This window comes from Nerophis ophidion, linkage group LG07 (genome assembly GCF_033978795.1).
Source record: "Nerophis ophidion isolate RoL-2023_Sa linkage group LG07, RoL_Noph_v1.0, whole genome shotgun sequence".
NCBI lineage: Eukaryota > Metazoa > Chordata > Actinopteri > Syngnathiformes > Syngnathidae > Nerophis > Nerophis ophidion.
The window spans coordinates 13,128,746-13,151,016 of NC_084617.1; the positions used below are offsets into that span (position 1 = coordinate 13,128,746).

Consider the following 22,271-nt stretch of genomic DNA (forward strand, 5'->3'; position numbering starts at 1 on the left):
TCCGACTATCAGGTACTATTTAACTCACTAAAACACTAGCAACACAATAGAAAGATAAGGGATTTCCCATAATTATCCCAGTAAATGTGTCTAAAACATCTGAATGGCTCCTAATGCAATCGCCTTTTTTTTTTTACTTTTTTTTTTTCTAGTCCTTCACTCTAAATTTCCTCATCCACGAATCTTTCATCCTCGCTCAAATTAATGGGGAAATTGTCGCTTTCTCGGTCCGAATAGCTCTTGCTGCTGGAGGCTCACATTATAAACAATGTGAGGAGCCCTAAAACCCGTGACGTCACGTGCACATCATCTGCTACTTCCGGTAAAGGCAAGGCTTTTTTTCAGCGACCAAATGTTGCAAACTTGACCGTCGATGTTCTCTACTAAATCCTTTCAGCAAAAATATGGCAATATCGCGAAATGATAAAGTATGACACATAAAATGGACCTGCTATCCCCGTTTAAATAAGAAAATCTCATTTCAGTAGGCCTTTAATATGCTTCACGATACAAACTTTTCGATTTATTAACCCTGTTCAAGAACTAATCAAGTTCCTAAATCAAGGTTCCACTGTATGTTATAAAGTAACACAGGACCTTAAACAGACCAAATATAGACAGATTTTCTAGGAAAAAAGCAAGAAATAAAATATTGTGTGTGATTATTGTGTTTTTCAGAATCTAACAAATTGCACTACCTTATTTTTCGGAGTATAAGTCGCACCTGCCGAAAATGCATAATAAAAAAGGAAAAAAACATATATAAGTCGCACTGGAGTATAAGTCTCATTTTTTGGGGAAATTTATTGGATAAAACCCAACACCAATAATAGACATTTGAAAGGCAATTTAAAATAAATAAAGAATAGTGAACAACAGGCTGAATAAGTGTACGTTATGTGATGCATAAATAACCAACTGACAAGGTGCCTGGTATGTTAACATAAGATATTATGGTAAGAGTCATTCAAATAACTATAAAATATAAAACATGCTATACGTTTACCAAACAATCTGTCACTCCTAATTGGTAAATCCCATTAAATCTTATACGTCTAGTCTCTTACGTGAATGAGCTAAATAATATTTGATATTTTTTATGGTAATGTGTTAATAATTTCACACATAAGTCGCTCCTGCATATAAGTCGCACCCCTGGCCAAACTATGAAAAAAAACTGCGAGTTATAGTCCAAAAAATACGGTAAATGTCAAACATTAGTTGCATAGAATAAATGCAAACAATGATAGGTGAAGTGAAGTGTGAAGTGAATTATATTTATATAGTGCTTTTCTCTAGTTACTCAAAGCACTTTACATAGTGAAACCCAATTTGTAAGTTACAATTAAACCAGTGTGGGTGGCACTGGGAGCAGGTGGGTAAAGTGTCTTGCCCAAGGTCGCAACGGCATTGACTAGGATGGCAGAAGCGGGGATTGAACCTGCAACCCTCAGGTTGCTGGCACGTTCACTCTACCAACTGAGCTATACCGCCCCGTGTATACGTAGAGCAGACCTGGGCAAATTAAGGCCCGGGGGACACAAGCGGCCAGTTAAGCTTTTCAATCTGGCCCGCCGGACATTCCCAAATCATTTTTTTAGATCTTTAAGATGGAAAGTGTCGCTGCCATTATTATGATGTGCAGTGATGTTTTCTAATGACTAAGTGTTGAACTATACAAAGTATTTCATTGGTTGGAACCTGCGTTTTTGCATGAAATACTAGTTGTTATGATTGCAAAACCAACTTTTCTTACCTTCTGGTACCTGATGTCTATTTGGGATCTGTATAAATCCTAAAAATTTGATTGGAATCTGCATGATATACTAGATACTATGGTCATCTAATTAGTTACTATGGTAATCTAATTAGTTACTATGGTCATCTACGGCTCGAATAATTTTTTTTTTAAATAGTTTTTATTTTTATTTTTTTTATTAAATCAACATAAAAACACAAGATAGACTTACAATTAGTGCATCAACCATAAAAACCTCCCTTTTTCATGATAAAGACAAAAACCCGGGCTGCGGGACTAATTATCAAGCGTTGACCGGTCCGCAGCTACAAAAAGGTTGGGGACCTTTGATCTAAGTCAAAGCAGCTCAGACGAGGCAACAAGCAGTGTGGGTGGGGAGCGTTTCCACAGAGTGTTTCCGGAGCCTGAAATGTGGGTGTCAAGAGACAGACTCGGAAAGAGATTTTTACCACAAAGTACTACAGCTTAGTGATACATCAGATATATCAGATTGGAGGTGGGGTTTTTTTACCCTTCGCGTTCATATTCTGTGTTTATTGCATTTTTGTTGCGTTTCGCTTGATTGTAAAATATGTCGATCAAAGGGGGGTGTGACGTTCATATCTTGTCAATATTCAGTGTTTTATCCTTCATAGTTAATATCGTAAATCCCACATTATTGTCATGTACTTTCTGGGTGTTTCCTTCAGTGGAATATTTAAAATTCCATTCCGTTTTTAGCATTGAATCAGACATTATTGTGTGGTTTTGTATTAGTGTTCCTAAAAATAGATATATCGGCCCCCAGATACATTTGTTTCTCTAAATTTGGCCCCCGAGTCAAAATAATTGCCCAGGCCTGACGTAGAAAGTGTATTTATCTCCAAAAATGTGTTAATCCTTCATGTTTATTGTGTCTTACTCTTCTGCAGGATGACAGCCTTGGCTACCTTCTGCCCCCCCAGCACAGATTCAGACTCCAGGAAGGTGGGCACCACCGCTTGCAGGTCATCAAAGCCTTTCTGATAAGGAATGTCGCTATAAGATTATGCACGTGTTGTCATTTGAATCGTGGCCTCACCTTGATTGTGTCGCGTCGCTTCTGCTCGGCCTGCGTGTGCGCTTGCCTCCGTCGATCTTTGTACAAGTTCTTGTCGGACGTCTCGTGGCGGCAGTCGCTGTCCTCGTCATCTGTGGGGAAAAGGCAGAGATTCACAGTAGGCGGGTCCCGCTGGGCTTCCTGCACAAATAGTGTGCCAACGTGATTTAAAGGTCTCCTATTGTGCTTTTTTAAGTGACGTTCTAACAGTGTTTTGTGTTTAAGAGCACTAAACCTTGGAAAAATCTGTCATCACTCTCGCTTGTTTGCTCCAATTTTGAGAGAAGAGGCACTCAAAAGATCACTTTGTAAAAGAACAAATGAAAAAAAAAAAAAATAAATAAACGAAGCAGGCTTTACTAAACAACTTAAAATAAAGCCTGGCATTGGATTAAGCTACAGTTGTGGGAGTTGAATTAATGAATTTACGATTACTTTAAATTGACACTGAAATCACAATTAATAACTTGATTATTCATTAATTTGAAAACATGAATCACTTCATATTCTTTACTGCTCGCTAGTGTTGCCATATCTGAGTTATTGTGCAGAAATATGGGGGAAAAACTACAAATGTGTGCTTCATTCACTAACGGTGTTACAAAAAAGATCAATTACAATAATAAGTAATTTTGGATATAAAGAACATACAAACACTTTATTCATTGAATCACAAATATTTAAATTAAATAATTTGGTGCATTTGCAAACAGCCTAAATGATGCACAAAGCAAACTGTAACCTGCTACCAAAGAATGCACAACAAATCTTCTCAACAAAAATGAAATATAACCTTAGAGAAAAAATGTATTGTAAAACCTTAGTATGCACAAACAACACTTGAAACCTTTAGTATATCTGTATGTGGAATAAAATGATGGAATGGATTAACCAGAGAAATCACACAAAGCACCAGTATGATTCAGTTTAAGAGACTGTTCAAACTACAAGTGTTCACAAAGTACACAGAACAATAATTATGCTGAACTTGAACCCCACCCCTTTTTTTTAGATAAATATTATTTATCTATTCAATATTTGTTTACTTACTATGGTATATTATTTATTCACTGTTCTGTTACACAGAACAAAGAAATGGGATAAAATTGCTATGGTATGAAAAGGGGGTGGGATTAAATAAAGTCAGATTCTTCCTACTCATTTTCGGACATGCTGTAATGAAAAAAGTGGAAATATGTGATCCATTACATTGTATCATATGCATGTTGGAAATAAACTGAAACTGAACTAATGTACTGCGATGAGGTGGCGACTTGTCCAGGGTGTACCCCGCCCGAATGCAGCTGAGATAGGCTCCAGCGACCCCAAAAGGGACAAGCGGTAGGAAATGGATGGATGAACTGATGTATTTGAATGTGGCGCGCCGTCAAGGCATTTTCATTACCGCCACACCTTAAAAAAATGTTTTTTTAATTGAAAACAAACTGAAGTAATACGATATATTGTTGTCCGCAGAAGAAATTACAAAGTCTGACGCTATTTTTCCATTTTTATAACCAATCTTATGATTACAAACGTCACAATTCCAACAGGTTTAACCTCCCGTGAAAATACCTTAGTCTCTGTGAGTTGGCGCTTCTTTCAACACACAACACTTCCTCATTCTCCGCCAATATCCTTCAGGAATGGACGGTGTGTTTACAAACGTGTCAAAATAAAAAGTAGCAACCATGGTGAGATCCCAAAATTTTGGTGGTCTTTTTTTCCCACTCACTTCTTTCACCATACAAGTGGAATAATTTTCATGGACCTTAATCGTTTTTTTTCTATTATAATATGTAGAGATATCATCGGCTGTTAAATGCTTTAAAATGTAAAATCGGAAATGATCTGTATCGGTTTCACAATTATCGGTATCGGTTTTATAAAAAGTAAAATGTATCTTTTTAAAAACGCAGCTGTGTACATGGACATATAGAGATATAGAGTGCCAATACACCTCAAAGGCACTGCCTTTGCGTCACATAATATCTACGGCTTTTCACACGCACAAGTCAATGCAAGGCATACTTGGTCAACAGCCATACAGGTCACACCGAGGGTGGCCGTATAAACAACCTTAACACTGTTACAAATATACGCCACACTGTGAACCCACACCAAACAAGAATGACAAACCCATTTCGGTAGAACATCCGCACCGTAACACAACATAAACACAACAAAACAAATACCCAGAACCCTTGCAGCACTAACTCTTCCGGGACACTACAATATACACCCCCGCTACCCCCCCACCTCAACCTCCTCATGTCCAAAATTCCAAGCTGCTGTTTCGAGGCATGTAAAAAAAAAATAATAATAATGCACTTTGTGACTTCAATAACAAATATGGCAGTGCCATGTTGGCATTTTTTTCCATTACTTGAGTTGATATATTTTGGAAAACCTTGTTGCATTGTTTAATGCATCCAGCAGGGCATCACAACAAAATTAGGCATAACAATGCGTTAATTCCACGACCGTATATATCGGTATCGGTTGATATCGGTAATTAAGAGTTGGACAATATCGGAATATGGGACATCTCTGATAATATTTAATGATCATGAGGCCAAAAGCGAAATTCGATTATTTGTCCAACCCTAAATGCAGGTATTCCATTCAAACACAACAAACAAACAAAAGAAACTTGATTTCTAATTAGGTTTATTTACTATTGTATTTGGAAGGTCAATAACTTTTAATTATCCTAAATAGGTAATAAACAAAAATTAAATCGTCTCATAATATCGATTTGCAAAAATTTCCTTTCAAAAAACAATGAAGATCTTGAAGTGATAAATTCCAGCATCAAGAACAGGCTTTGGAAAATCCACTATTAACACCTCCAAGACGGTTCAAATTGCTGAAAGACACTTGGATGTTGTGTTCCAAAGCACTCACCTGTATTTGGTACCGAAGAGGCGCTTCTTGAGCCAATGCTGTTAGCCCGCGACCCGGAGCTCCCCTTCCCGCCGACACTAAAGAAACCTGCAAGAGTAGACCACATTTATCCTCGTCGTTACTCATGTGTCAAACTACCAGGCTCAGTCCAAACTCACACACCGACAATGCCGACTCACCGGGGTCAAAAACGGCGTCGCCGAAAGCCAGGTCTGCGTGCTGAGCCATCGCCAGGCAACAGGAGATAGAGAGAAAGAGAGAAAAAAACTTGATGCTGAAAGGTGCTGGCCTACATGTGAAAGATGACGCCTGAAGCGCCCACTGAGCGCTGGCCTGATTACTTCTTTACACCAGGACTGTCTTTGTTCTTAAAACTCAGGACAACACAACAGTCACCATAAATGTGAGGGCCCAGTTATCCATTCAAAGCCGGGAACATTTCCTCTTTATAATGTTTTGGTAACAAATCAACAGTAGAAAACGTTTTTTTTTTTTATTTGCCTGTGAATACAGACGGATGACGTCGCTTGGTTGAAAAAATAAAAAAATAATTCAGTTTAGTTTATTTCTTCTGTCTGTGGTCCACAAAATAAATAGACAATTTTACAGACCGAAAGGGTTTAAGCTGAAGTTGAGCATTTATTTCGCCTAACCCTATTAACAATCTCAAATACCAACCCCGTTTCCATGAGTTGGGAAATTGTGTTAGATGTAAATATAAACGGAATACAATGATTTGCAAATCATTTTCAACCCATATTCAGTTGAATGCACTACAAAGACAAGATATTTGATGTTCAAACTCATAAACTTTATTTTTTTTTTGCAAATAATAACTTAGAATTTCATGGCTGCAACACGTGCCAAAGTAGTTAGGAAAGGGCATGTTCACCACTGTGTTACATCACCTTTTCTTTTAACAACACTCAATACACGTTTGGGAACTGAGGAAACTGATTGTTGAAGCTTTGAAAGTGGAATTCTTTCCCATTCTAGTTTTATGTAGAGATTCAGTCGTTCAACAGTCCGGGGTCTCCGCTGTCGTATTTTACGCTTCATAATGCGCCACACATTTCCGATGGAAGACAGGTCTGGACTGCAGGCGGGCCAGGAAAGTACCCGCACTCTTTTTTTACAAAGCCACGCTGTTGTAACACTTGTAATGCTGAAATAAGCACGATAACGTTGCTTGGATGACAACATATGTTGCTCCAAAACCTATATGGACCTTTCAGTATTAATGGTGCCTTCACAGATGTGTAAGTTACCCATGCCTTGGGCACTAATGCACCTCCATACCAACACAGATGCTGGCTTTTGAACTTTGCGCCTGTAACAATCCAAATGGTTATTTTCCTTTGTTCTGGAGGACACCAAGTCCTCTGTTTCCAAATATAATTTGAAATGTGGACTCGTCAGACCACCTTTTCACATTGCATCAGTCCATCTTTGGTGAGCTCGGGCCCAGCCAAGCCGGCGGCGTTTCAGGATATTGTTGATGAATGGGTTTGGCTTTGCATAGTAGAGTTTTAACTCGCACTTACAGATGTAGCAACAAACTGTAGTTACTGACAGTGGTTTTATGAAGTGTTCCTGAGCCCATGTGGTGATATCCTTTACACGTCGATGTTGGTTTCTGATGCAGTACCGCCTGAGATCAAAAGTCCGTAATATCATCGCTTACGTGCAGTGATTTCTCCAGATTCTCTGAACCTTTTGATGATTTTACGGACCGTAGATGGTAAAATCCCTAAATTCTTTGCAATAGCTCGTTGAGAAATGTTGTGCTAAAACTGTTCGACAATTTGCTTACAAAGTGGTGACCCTCACCCCATCCTGGTTTGTGAATTACTTAGTGTTTGATGAGCATTTCTCAACTTTATCAGTATTTATTGCCAACTTTCCCAACTTCTTTGTCACATGTTGCTGGCATCAAATCGTAAAGTTAATGATTATTTGCCCCCCCCAAAAAAGTTTATCAGTTTGTACATCAAATATGTTGCCTTTGTAGCATATTCAACTGAATATGGGTTGAAAATGATTTGCAAGTCATTGTATTCCATTTATATTTACATCTAACACAATTTCCCAACTCATATGGAGACAGGGTTTGTACAAGATGTAGCAAAACCAAGAGACATCCGGCTCTGATGTTGAGCTTCATAGAAATGTGACATTTCCTTTGCACAACATATTACAAATACACCTTGTACACAGCATAAACACTGTTCCAATATATACACAGTAAAGACATAGATGAACAGTTGTGAAATATCCCTGTATACGTGTTGGTTTAACATTTGTACCAATAATATGCTATATACAAACACTTTTACTTTAATTTTTATTTAGGTCCCATATTTAGTTTTGTATTTAAAAGAGATGTCCGATAATGGCTTTTTTGCCGATATCCGATATTGTCCTACTCTTAATTGCCGATTCCAATATCAACCGATACCGATATATACAGTCGTGGAATTAACACATTATTATGCCTAATTTTGTTGTGATGCCCCGCTGGATGCATTAAACAATGTGACAAGGTTTTCCAAAATAAATCAACTCAAGTTATGGAAAAAAAATGCCAACATGGCACTGCCATATTTATTATTGAAGTCACAAAGTTTTTTTTTTTTTTTTTATTAACATGTCTTAAAACAGCAGCTTGGAATTTGGGACATGCTCTCCCTGAGAGAGCATGAGGAGGTTGAGGTGGGCGGGGTTGGTGGTGGTGGGGGTTATAGGGGGTAGCGGGGGGTGTATATTGTAGCGCCCCGGAAGAGTTAGTGCTGCAAGGGGTTCTGGGTATTTGTTCTGTTGTGTTTATGTTGTGGCTGTACTCCCGAAATGTGTTTGTCATTCTTGTTTGGTGTGGGTTCACAGTGTGGCGCTTATTTCTAACAGTGTTAAAGTTGTTTATACGGCCACCCTCAGTGTGACCTGTCTGGCTGTTGACCAAGTACTCTTGATTACAAATCATTCCACCTCCTCGCTCTATTGCTCTCTCTAGCTCTGCCCCTCCCTCACGAATGTTGCTGCGTGTGCACACCTTCACAATTTGTTTTGTTTTAAGCCATTCTAAACCCTGTACGTAGGGCTGGGCAATATATCGCTATACTCAATATATCGCGGGTTTGTCTCTGTGCGATACAGAAAATGACTATATCGTGATATTCGAGTATATGTTCTCACGCAGTTGCTTCTAGCTGCGGGCATTAAACTAAATGCGTTTCCAAGTCTTTCTTGTCTTTCATTCTCACAGAGACTTAAAACAAGCGCACCTTCTTACATATGTCACATAAGCAACGTCACACGCTCCCGCGGAGCAGAGAGGTAGCGACATGGTAACGCTAACTGCGATGCTAGCGGAGTGGTGCGAGTGGTAATACGAGAGAGAGAAGGTGCCAATCTGGTAACAAATGGAGGAAGAATTCCCAAGAAAAACAGCAGGGGGTCCATCGCCTGGCGGTGGTTTGGCTTCAAGCGGGAATATGTTGAACATTTATGCGGCAGAAGCGTTTCTACAAAAAAGTAGCACCAATGCTAATATGTAGCATCATTTGAAAAGTCACCCGCTATAGAATGAAGAGTGCATCCCCATTCGGTGCCACCCCCACAAAATGCCGAAGCGACTATTTCCACATCAACACCGTAGGACATACACTATTTGATTTCCCATTATGCAGCTCATTTTTATTCGACACTTATTTAAATATATTGTGTGACATTGTGCACAAAAGTGCACTTTATTTGTTGTAAACTATTGTAGTGGTGTTCTGTACAAAAAAGTGCACTTTTATTTAGTGTTGTTTTGATATGTCATCTTAGTTACATCATGCACAAAAGTGCACGCATAGCTTGTTTTAACATGTCTCTGACAATCTTGCAATTTCTGTTTTGAAATGATATGAATGTTTGTGCCACTGCTTAATAACTGTTTAATAAATACAGTTTTGGTCAATTGACTTAGTTGTGGTTTCCCCCTCTGCATGAAAATTTAAAATGAGCATATATTAATGCAGTATTGAACAAGAATGTTTTAATGTAGCTACATTGAATCATCATACTGCTGTGATTATATGTATCAAGTGTTCATTTAAGGCTAAGGCAAAAATATCGCGATACATATCGTGTATCGCTATACGACCTAAAGATATCGAGATATTAATAAAAGGCCATATCGCCCAGCCCTACCTGTACGTACTTTGAAAATACACGCAGCTTTGAAACAAAACGCCGGACATTTGAGGCATTTAAGAAACCCCGCCAGGACACCCCGGACAGTCCCGCAAAAGATGACATGTCCAGGGAAAAGAGGACGTATGGTCAGTCTAAATTTGGGGTCACCAACATGGTGCCGTAAGGACCAGATGAGTCGCCCGCTGGCCTGTTCTGAAAAATAGCTCAAATAGCAACACTTACCAGTGAGCTGCCTCTATTTTTTAAATTTTATTTATTTACTAGGAAGCTGGTCTGGCTTTGCTCGACATTTTTAATTCTAAGAGAGACAAAACTCAAATAGAATTTGAAAATCAAAGAAAATGTTTTAAAGACACCAATAAATTAATTTATTTTTTTACTTTGCTTCTTATAAATTTCAGCAAGACAATTTTAGAGAAAAAAATAAAACCTCAAAAATGATTTTAGGATTTTTAAACACATATCTTTTTACCTTTTAAATTCCTTCCTCTTCTTTCCTGACAATTTAAATCAATGTTCAGGTAAATTCATTTGTTTTATTGTAAAGAATAATAAATACATTTTAATTTAATTGTTCATTTTAGCTTCTGTTTTTTCAGCGAAGAATATTTGTGAAATATTTCTTTAAACTTGGGACGGCGTGGCGCGGTGGGCGAGTGGCCGTGGGAGACTCGAGGGTCCCTGGTTCAATCCCCACCTAGTACCAACCTCGTCACGTCCGTTGTGTCCTGAGCAAGACACTTCACCCTTGCTCCTGATGGGTGCTGGTTAGCGCCTTGCATGGCAGCTCCCTCCATCAGTGTGTGAATGTGTGTGTGAATGGGTAAATGTGGAAGTAGTGTCAAAGCGCTTTGAGTACCTTGAAGGTAGAAAAGCGCTATAGAAGTACAACCCATTTATCATTTAACTTTAAAATAAAAAAATATATATTCTGGCCAATCTAAAAAAAATCTTTAGAATCAAATTTAAATCCTATTTCAAAGTCTTTTAAAATTTTTGTTCTGGAAAATCTAGAAGAAATAATGATGTGTCTTTGTTAGAAATATAGCTTGGTCCAATTTGTCATTTCCGTCCATCCATCCATCATCTTTCGCTGATCCGAGGTCGGGTCGCGGGGGCAGCAGCCTAAGCAGGGAAGCCCAGACTTCCCTATCTCCAGCCACTTCGTCTAGCTCTTCCCGGGGGATCCCGAGGCGTTCCCAGGCCAGCCGGGAGACATAGTCTTCCCAACGTGTCCTGGGTCTTCCCCGTGGCCTCCTACCAGCTGGACGTGCCCTAAACACCTCCCTAGGGAGGCGTTCGGGTGGCATCCTGACCAGATGCCCGAACCACCTCATCTGGCTCCTCTCGATGTGGAGGAGCAGCGGCTTTACGTTGAGCTCCTCCCGGATGGCAGAGCTTCTCACCCTATCTCTAAGGGAGAGTCCCGCCACCCGGCGGAGGAAACTCATTTCGGCCGCTTGTACCCGTGATCTTATCCTTTCGGTCATGACCCAAAGCTCATGACCATAGGTGAGGGTGGGAACGTAGATCGACCGGTAAATTGAGAGCTTTGCCTTCCGGCTCAGCTCCTTCTTCACCACAACGGATCGATACAACGTCCGCATTACTGAAGACGCCGCACCGATCCGCCTGTCGATCTCACGATCCACTCTTCCCCCAGTCGTGAACAAGACTCCTAGGTACTTGAACTCCTCCACTTGGGGCAGGGTCTCCTCCCCAACCCGGAGATCGCACTCCACCCTTTTCCGGGCGAGAACCATGGACTCGGACTTGGAGGTGCTGATTCTCATTCCGGTCGCTTCACACTCGGCTGCGAACCAATCCAGTGAGAGCTGAAGATCCCGGCCAGATGAAGCCATCAGGACTACATCATCTGCAAAAAGCAGAGACCTAATCCCGTGGCCACCAAACAGGAACCCCTCAACGCCTTGGCTGCGCCTAGAAATTCTGTCCGTAAAATTTATGAACAGAATCGGTGACAAAAGGACAGGCTTGGCGGAGTCCAACCATCACTGGAAATGTGTTCGACTTACTGCCAGCATTTGTTATTTATTCTAACAAAATGCAGGTTGGATTTTAACCTATTTAAAACATGTCATCAAAATTCTAAAATTAATCTTAATCAGGAAAAATTACTAATGATGTTCCATAAATTATTTTTTTCTAAAAGATTCGAATGAGCTATTTTTTCTCTTTTTTTTCGGTTGAATTTTGAATTTTAAAGAGTCGAAATTGAAGATAAACTATTTAAGGTACTTTTAAGATTAGACAGATGTACTTTAAAACAGAACAACTGTTGTCAAGCTCCTAAATAAAAGCCATTTAACATAAAAAAAAGTGACAGTTGACGGCCATTGAACCTTCATAATAACAAGCTGTGCCTCCAAAGCGACCGGCGTTCAAACAACAAAAAACAAAGCCAAACTAACTGACAGTGCCGGCAAAATAAGTTTGGCACGCACCGTCGCCGGGTGTCGCTGATGTCACAAGAGACGTGTTGGTCAATTAAAAACGACAAAAGGTGATGTTTGGCTACGATCACAAGGCTGGACTTTTTACCTTCCTGTGGTCCTCCGGCGACGTCGTCGTGTCCGCCATCTTGGGAAATGAGCGAGCCCACTGCTGCGTTCGGGTGCGCCTTTGTAAAAGTGACAACTCCGCCGACGAGCGCCGTCAGAAAGTCAAACTGACCAAAGCGACAAGTACGACCTCCATTCGGGAGACAGTATTTTATAGTGCTGTATGTTACGCGCTTTTGCTTATAGGTCGCCGGTTGCTCTTGTTCATCGCCGCGAAGCGTTTTAACTGAAGCGTCTTATTCTCTCCGGGAGCCCTCGAATGTCGCAGCTCAGGATGCAGTAGCCAACTTTGAACACTGAGTGTCGCTGATGTGCCGCTTGGATCACCTGGCTGTTATAAAGGCAAAGGTTAAAGGCCAAATCCCAGTTTAAGTGGTCTAACTGTGGAATTGTGTTGGTTTTATTGTCATTTAACTGAACCTGAACCTCAGACCTTCACCCCCTCCTCCGTCCTCGCTTGCACCCAAGCACTTTGACTCTTTTCGCCTAAACCCGTGTTCTCTACCCGACAGGAAGTCGCTCTTCTGCTTTTTCTGCTGGTGTGGTTTTCTTTTCTGCTCGTGTTCTTGGGGTGTTTGTCTTAGACGGGCCTGTCATCTTGCCGCCCTTGCACCTGCCTGATGCACTTCCTCCCGGCGTCGGCGGGCCTCATTTAGGGGCCTCCTCGCGCTCGCCTTGCTCGCTCTGGTATGCGACTGATTTCTTCAAAACAAGGCGCTTGTGCACGGCTTTTCTCCTGGATTACTTGTGGAGATTAGTGATGGGGAATGCTGCCACGGGGGCCGCCGAGCAGCAGGAGACATCAGACGGTCGCTCGGCCAGGAGCTCGGCCTCATCGGGGATGAGCGAGCCGACACCACCGACGCTGCAGAAGAAGCAGCCGTCCACCCCCAAGCTTCCCATGCCCCCCGAGGGGGAGCTGGAGGAGCGCTTCAACGTGGTCCTGGTGAGTGCAAGGCAACTTTTTTTTTTTCAAAACTTTACAGACACTTTCTCAAACTTTTACCAAAACGTCAACTTAAGTGAATAATTACACAATGAATACGGAAAAAAAGAGCGACGAGCGACGAGAGGAAGTGTGGCAATGCATCCCGCCACAGACCATAAGACCGGAAAGCTACGGTCTTTCAACACTTCACGTCTTCATAAACAACACGATTATTCATTATGTACACTTATCTTGTACAAACAGCATATTTGATAATTTAGTACATTGGAAAAGGAACCATGTGACCTCTCGCAGCCAATCACGGATATAAAACCCAAATAAAATGGTGTGTTGTAATCAGGTATACGGGGGCCTGGAATGTCACCAGCTCAGTGAGCGTCTTAACAAAAAGCGTGATGGTAACCATAGAACAGGAAATGGAACGTGTACGACCGATAATTTAAATATCAAGTCTCTCATGAATTGATTAACGTGGACCCGTACTTAAACAAGTTGAAAAAGTTACCATTTAGTGGTCAATTGTACGGAACTCTGCAATCTACTAATAAAAGTTTCAGTCAATCAATCAATCAATCAATCAATCAATCATCTTGACTATAAACAGCCCGTAGCTAAAAGGGTGAAGACGTAAAGCATGTCAGGTATCTTCAAAGCATGTGTTTTTATGTTCGTTATTATACTATTTTTTTACAGGAATGTTCAAATGCGACACAAAGATTGGCCACGGCTTTATATTTTATATCAAAACAGCTTCACTTTACATTTGTTAGCATTTTAATGTAATATAAAACTGATCTTTAAAAAACATTAAATTAAAAAAATATATATTTCACATGTCCATCCATTTCCTACCGCTTATTCCCTTTGAGGTCGCGGGGGGTGCTGGTGCCTATCTCAGCTACAATCGGGCTGAAGGCGGGCTACACCCTGGACAAGTCACCACCTCATCGCAGGGCCAACACAGATAGACATGTATTTAATTTAATCATAATATATTTGAATAAATCATTAAAAATATAAGTAATACATTGAATACAGCTGATTTTTTTAAAAAATATGATGTTCAAAAGTACAAATGAGGGAAAACGTACTAACTGAATACAAATTAAGTATTAAATCATAATATTTTACATCAAAATTGTATATTTTAATATATTAAAATATATCCCATTTATTTTGTTTAATAATATATTTATTCAAATATATAATATATTTATTCAAATATATTATAAATAAATTAAATGTGTAATATTGTAATGTATAAAATATTTAATAAAATATATTTAAAATATCTAATATTAAAATTTTATATTTTTATTTATTAAAACATTTCACATTTATTTATTTAATCATAATACATTTCTATCCATCCATTTTCTACAGCTTATTCAAAAAGGGGTCATTTATTCAAATATATTATCAAATAAAATAAATATGAAATATTTCAATATATTTGAATACATAAAAAATATAACATTTTAATATAAAATATTATAATTTAATACTTAATTTGTTTTCCCTCATTTGCTCAGTACAGTTGTACATTTGTACATCTTTGAAAAATGTAAAAATATATTTAAAAAAAAAATTCAGCTGTATTTAATTAATACTTATATTTTTAATTAAATATTATAATAATACTTAATTTGTATTTACTTACATTTCATCGCTCCGGCAGTCAAATATGACCTCACTTGCTCAGTACATTTGTATTTTTGTACATCTTTGAAAAATGTAAAAACATATTTAAAAAAAAAAAAAAATTCAGCTGTATTTAATTTAATACTTATATTTTTAATTAAATATTATAATCATACTTAATTTGTATTTACTTACATTTCATCGCTCCGGCTGACCTCACTTGCTCAGTACATTTGTACTTTTGTACATCTTTGAAAAATCTAAAAATATATTAAAAAAAAAAATTCAGCTGTATTTAATTTAATACTTATATTTTTAATTTAATACTTATGTTTTTAATTAAATATTATAATAATACTTAATTTGTATTTATTTACATTTCATCGCTCCGGCACTCAAATATGACCTCACTTGCTTAGTACATTTGTACTTTTGTAAGCATTTTCTGTCATATAAAATTGATCTTTAAAAAAATATGAAACCCTTTTGGATTTATTTATATATTTTTTGATAATATATCTTAATAAATTATCTCATAAATTAATACTTTATTTGTATTTAGTCGTTTTTCGTCCCGTGTCCTGGCAGTGAAGTATGACCTTACTTCACAGTACTTTTGTACTTTGGTAAGCATTTTCTGTCATGTAAAATTGATCTTTAAAACATTTTAATTTTTTTTAGGGCTTTATTAAATCATTAATAATATATTTTAAAAAATCAAATAATTGAATACTTTATTTGTATTTAGTTGTTTTTCTTCCCGTGTCCTGGCAGTGGAGTATGACCTCACTTTCTGTTCCAAGTTGATCAAACTCAACCACCGCACGCTCATTGTTTCTAAGGTGATTCTACACAGATCATTATGGGATGCCACGGCAAACGTTGAACCACCAAACCACAGCAACGACGCCCCGAGAAAAGTTATTTCCTCTCTTGCTTCTTTTTGTGCTTTTTTTTTTTCTTCTTTTTTTTTTTTCTCAAGGTGTGGAGGCCTTGATGTGAACTTTAAGTCTTTGCCTCAAAGTCAAAGTTTGGATCATCACAATAAATTGACATGATGAAGGGGAAAATGTGCTCACTTTCGTTATTGGACAAAAAAAATCAAAGCGGGCCAGCTTTGTTTTCCATTTATAATGTGAGATCATAAAAGCCTGGTAAAACATTTTTGTCATAAAGAAAGTGCACTGAGCTCTACCTGTTTCCACAGTCTACTTATGAAGTAATGATGACATGAATATAATAATAATAAAATGTTACTGTCTTTCAGAGCTACATGAACCTTCCACCTGATAAACTGCAGCTGTTGAGTCAATACGACAATGACAAAAAATGGGAGCTTGTCTGTGATCAGGTAATTAAGGTGTTATTAAATATAATACAATTTATTATATTTATTTAATTATATTTATTTATAAGATTTTATTTATTTAATCAAGGTATTAAATATAATACATTTTATTATATATTTCAAATGATACTTATTTACAATACAATATGTTATTTATTTTAATTAAAGTATTATTAAATATAATTAAAAAAAAATATTTATTAAATTTTATTTATAAGATTTTATCTATTTCATTAAGGTATTTTCAAATATAATAAAAGGTATTATATATTTTAAATGATACTTATTTACAATATTTTATTTTAATCAAGGTGTTATTAAATATAATACAATTAATTATTTTTATTCAATTATATTTATTTATTCATAAGATTTTATTTATTTCAATAAGGTATTATTAAATATAGAACAATTATATATATTTTAAACTATACTTATTTACAATATTTTATTTATTTTAATTAAGGTATTATTAAATATAATACCATTTTATATTTATTCAATTATATTTATACGATTTTATTATTTCATTAAGGTATTATTAAATATAATACAATTTATTATATATTCTAAATGATACCTATTTACAATATTGTATTTATTTGAATTAAGGTATTGTTAAATAAATTGAAATTTATTATATGTATTTAATTATATTCATAAGATTTTATTTACTTAATTTTAATGAGAGCTTGTTTGTTATCAGGTATGATATAATTAAAATATGATTAAAAGTAATATTATTTCTTTATTTAAATTTAGTTATTAAATCTTAGTATTTATTTTACATGATGCTTATTTACAATATCTTATTTATTTTGATTAAGGTATTTTTAAATAAATTACAATTTATTATATTTATTTAATTATATTTTTAAGATTTTATTTATTTAATTTTAATGAGAGCTTGTTTGTTATCAGGTATGATATAATTAAAATATGATTAAATGAAATATTTTTTATTTTTTAAAATGTAGTTAATAAATCTTATTACATATTTTAAATACTTATTTACAATATTTTATTTATTTTAATTAAGGTATTGTTTAATAAATTACAGTTTATTATATTTAATTATATTTATAAGATTGCATTTATTTAATTTTAATAAGAGCTTTTTTGGTATGATGTAATTATATATGATTAAATGTAATATTGTTTATTTGATTAAATTTAGTCATTACATCTTATTTATATTTTATGTATTTATTTTGTCTCTGGTCAGGTATGATTAATTTAAAAGACTATTCAGAGTAATACATTTTATTTCACTAAATGATTACATCTTAATTGTACTTTATTTATTCTATTAATTGGAATTGGTCTGTGATTAGGTCTTATTTATTTAAAATATTGGATGTAATACATTTTTTTCGTATGTAACTATTACATTTCAGTTGTATTGAATCTACCTAATTTGACCTGTAATCATGTATAATTAAGATTATGCACCTTTTAAAATATTAAATGTAATATATTTTATCTTATGTATTTAATTAGATCTAAATATTACATTTTACTGGATTTAATTTACATTTTAATGGAAGATCATCTGTGATCTAGTATGATTTCAATAAATGCTAAATGTAATACATTTGATTATATTTATTACATTTTTTATTGTATTTTATCACATTTTAATTTGAATGTGAGCTTGTCTGTGATCAAGTTCATTGTCCTTGCATTTTAATAAATGTAATACATTTTATTGTATTTTAATTCTATTGTAAATATATTTCATTGTGTATTTTATGTCATTTTAAATTGAATAGGTGCTTGTTTGTAACCAGGTTTAACTTAGTTATATTTTATTAAATGTAATACATTTTATAATTCTTTCAAATTATATTGTATATATTGAATTTATTCAAATTTATTGGAGCTCGTCTGTGATCTGGCACAATTTATTTAAATGAATCAACACAAATACATTTAACTTTACCATATTTAATACACTTCCAATCGTATTCCTTGTACGTAGTTTTAATTTGATATAGTCAACATATATTGCAATTTATTCGTTTTTTAAAATGCATGATCTGGCAAAGGCTGCATCCCACGCTTACTCATAACACAACATGTGGTTAAGAGCAGAGTGCGGAAACTTCAAAGCGTCGGCATGGCAACAAATGTGTGATGGATACAGTATGTGATATTTTGTGATGAAGTGAGCGGTAGAAATGGATGGATGTTTCAGACTCACACTATCCCGCCCTACTCCCCAGGAGCGTTTCCAAGTGAAAAGCCCCCCTTCTACCTACCCTGCAAAGATCAGGAACTTCTACCAGGATCAAGTGGTGGTGGCCCGCAGGGTCAGTGAACGCAACATCATCATCATAATGTCATCTATCATTGTTATGTGTGTGTGTGTGTTTGTGTGTGTGTATGTAACATTTGCGTCGGTTCCTCTTCAGAAGAAAAGAGTCCAAGATGCCACAAAGGTCCTCAAAGATTTGGAGATCTCCCTCCGCACAAACCACATTGGGTGAGAAAGCGACATCGTTTCAATATCTGATCTAATCCCTGTTCATGTGGTGAAGTATTTAACTGTTAAATGTAAATGTAGTATTTGTATAGAGTTGCTGTTTCTTTCTTGTCTTTTTCATGTTTCTTTTAATATGCAATGTAATTCACCAATCTGTCCACTAGATGTCACTGCTGCACTACTTTCAATCACGTCATTATCATGTCAGAAAAATACTGAAATTGAACAAAAATAACGATACAAAATGCACATATATACATATAGTTGTGAACCAAAGCAACTATTTCGCCATATTTATCATTATTATTATGATTCTTATTTTTCTTATCAAGATTATTATTGTTGTCATTATAATTAGCATAATAGTGTGTGAATGTGAGTGTGAATGTTGTCTCTCTGCGATGAGGTGGCGACTTGTCCAGGGTGTACTCCGCCTTCCGCCCGAATGCAGCTGAGATAGGCTCCAGCGACCCCGAACGGGACAAGCGGTGGAAAATGAATGGATGGATGTATTCTGTTTTTATTTACCATTTACACAACGTGCCAACTTCACTAGTTTTGGGTTTTGTAATATACAGTGGGGCCAAAAAGTAGTCAGCCACCGATTGTGCAAGTTTTTCCACTTAAAATGATGACAGAGGTCTGTAATTTTCATCATAGGTAGACTTCAACTGTGAGAGACAGAATGTGAAAAAAAAAATCACATTGTAGGAATTTTGAAGAATTTATTTGTAAATTATGGTGGAAAATAAGTATTTGGTCAACCATTCAAAGCTCTCACTGATGGAAGGAGGTTTTGGCTCAAAATCTCACGATACATGGCCCCATTTATTCTTTCCTTAACACGGATCAATCGTCCTGTCCCCTTAGCAGAAAAACAGCTCCAAAGCATGATGTTTCCACCCCCATGCTTCACAGTAGGTATGGTGTTCTTGGGATGTAACTCAGTATTCTTCTTCCTCCAAACACAACAAGTTGAGTTTATACCAAAATGGATACATGGATGATACAGCAGAGGATTGGGAGAATGTCATATGGTCAGATGAAACCAAAATAGAACTTTTTGGTATAAACTCAACTCGTCGTGTTTGGAGGAAGAAGAATACGGAGTTGAGTCCCAAGAACACCGTACCTACTGTGAAGCATGGGGGTGGAAACATCATGCTTTGGGGCTGTTTTTCTGCTAAGGGGACAGGACGATTGATCCGTGTTAAGGAAAGAATGAATGGGGCTGTCAAGGGTATTTGTTGTCGAACCCCAAGATGCAGAGATGGAGGCAGGTATGGAGTGAGCAAACATGATTTAATAAAGATATGAAGACAAAATCAAACAAAGGGTTCAAACCAAAAGCGCGCACGTGGGCGGATAATAAACAAAAGGCCTTTAGCATAGAAGCTAACAAGAAACAAAAAGGAACGTTAGCATGGAAGCTAGAGGATAACAAACAGAAAAACTGGAAATAACTAATGGCTAAAAAGAACAGCTTACCGCCACGACGACCAGGACAAAATGTAGCATGACAGATAATAGCTGAAAAGAATCAAAGACACGACAAGAGCAATATATGGCCATGACAAGTCCAAATGACAATACAATGATCCAGCCACTGACACAAGACAAAGCAGGTACAAATAGGAGCAGGCTGATTGGCAACAGGTGTGGCCAGGTGCCAATCAGCCGCAGCTGAGGAGGAACACAACACTCAGGGAACAGGACAGGAAGCTGACAAAATAAGAGCACTAGACAGGAACTAAGGACAGGAAATACTAAACACACAGAGGAGACAGACAAATGCAGAGGAAAAAAAACTAAAACAGACAAACTGTCAGGGGAAAGCCTGAATGGGGCCATGTATCGTGAGATTTTGAGTTAAAACCTCCTTCCATCAGTGAGAGCTTTGAATGGTTGACCGAATACTTATTTTCCACCATAATTTAAAAATAAACTCTTTAAAATTCCTACAATGTGAATTCCTGGATTTTTTTTCCTCATTCTGTCTATCACAGTTGAAGTGTACCTATGATGAAAATTACAGACCTCGGTCATCATTTTAAGTGGGAGAACTTGCACAATCGCTGGCTGACTAAATACGTTTTTGCCCCACTGTATAACACATAATAAACCTGCGATGAGGTGGCGACTTGTCCAGGGTGTACACCGCCTTCCGCCTGATTATAGCTGAGATAGGCTCCAGCGACCCCGAACGGGACAAGCGGTAGAAAATGGATGGATGCAACACATAATAAACATAATATTCTACTTGACTAAATACTACTTCTCATGAGTGTGTGTGTTGTGTTTGTAGTTGGGCTCAGGAGTTTCTCAATGATCAAAACAAAGGTCTGGACGTGTTGGTGGAGTACCTTTCCCAAGCCCAGAGCGACGCCTCGTGAGTAGCAGCAGTAAGCAACGTGTCCATCCCTCAACGGCGGTCGCCGGCACACACTCTTGCCGTTCTCCCACAGGTTCGACGTGGACACCAGCGAGAATGGCGGCACCCTGCATGAGCGGACAAGACCCGTCAATGGGAGGTCCATCGAAGACCTGACCAAGACCACCAACATGACGACCACCACCACCACCACCGGCTCGCACTCTCACGGGATGAGCCGGGCCGCGCGAGCGCTCACAGTGAGGTGAGCTGGTTGCACACCTGCTGCGGGGAGACGTTTTGGGGGCGTGGTACTGAGGTTGTTGTCATGCCGACAGGATCAGCTCCACTCTGGGGAACAAGATGCTGAAGAAATCTCACTTGCACGGCCAGAGAGATGACGTGCACGTGTGCATTATGTGTTTGCGAGCCATCATGAACTACCAGGTAGCACACACCTCCACGCCCTCTTGTTGCTAGGCAGAAAACACAGGTTAAGCATTACCAAACATTTTGATAGTAGTTTGGGGCGGACGGCTAATTACATAATTCAAACATTACGTGGAAAGGCTTGTGTTGAAAGGACGGGGAGAGCCGGCAGGAAGACAGTGGAACAAATGAACGTGAACGCACATTCAGGAAATACGAAAAAATAGTATGCTTTTGTTATTATTGATAATTTTTTATCATGTGGTTTCCACATTACTTGGGGCAGTGCTTGTGTTGCCCCGCAGAGAAGAGAAAGGACGGGGAGAATGGGCAGGAAGACAGTGGAAAAAATTAGGCAGACGCACACTAAGGAATGCCGGAAAGAAATTATGTTACTAAAACAATGATAATTTCCACATTATTAGGGGAGGGTTTGTGTTGCACCACACAGTAGGAGGAAAGGACATGCTGAAAGAGAGTAACAAATTAATACAGACATAGGCTAAGGAATGTTATATATAT

At 37.3% G+C, this 22,271-nt stretch overlaps 2 protein-coding genes across 2 annotated transcripts in view; one reads left to right on the forward strand and one right to left on the reverse strand.

The window, feature by feature from the left end:
• mlx (MAX dimerization protein MLX) overlaps positions 1-12,963 on the reverse strand; it is a 20,355-nt gene extending 7,392 nt beyond the window's left edge. Inside the window, exons 1-5 of the mRNA XM_061905369.1 lie at positions 12,507-12,963; positions 5,924-5,963; positions 5,745-5,831; positions 2,820-2,929; positions 2,661-2,760 (exon numbers count right to left, since the gene is read on the reverse strand). Coding sequence (XP_061761353.1) covers positions 2,661-2,760; positions 2,820-2,929; positions 5,745-5,831; positions 5,924-5,963; positions 12,507-12,545 — 376 coding nt within the window. The 5' untranslated portion in view covers positions 12,546-12,963. The remainder of the gene's footprint in view (positions 1-2,660; positions 2,761-2,819; positions 2,930-5,744; positions 5,832-5,923; positions 5,964-12,506) is intronic.
• fmnl1a (formin-like 1a) overlaps positions 12,834-22,271 on the forward strand; it is a 21,871-nt gene continuing 12,433 nt past the window's right edge. The window contains exons 1-7 of the mRNA XM_061905368.1: positions 12,834-13,472; positions 16,384-16,467; positions 18,690-18,776; positions 18,879-18,949; positions 21,255-21,338; positions 21,415-21,585; positions 21,659-21,767. Of these exons, the coding sequence (XP_061761352.1) occupies positions 13,287-13,472; positions 16,384-16,467; positions 18,690-18,776; positions 18,879-18,949; positions 21,255-21,338; positions 21,415-21,585; positions 21,659-21,767 (792 nt within the window). The 5' untranslated portion in view covers positions 12,834-13,286. The remainder of the gene's footprint in view (positions 13,473-16,383; positions 16,468-18,689; positions 18,777-18,878; positions 18,950-21,254; positions 21,339-21,414; positions 21,586-21,658; positions 21,768-22,271) is intronic.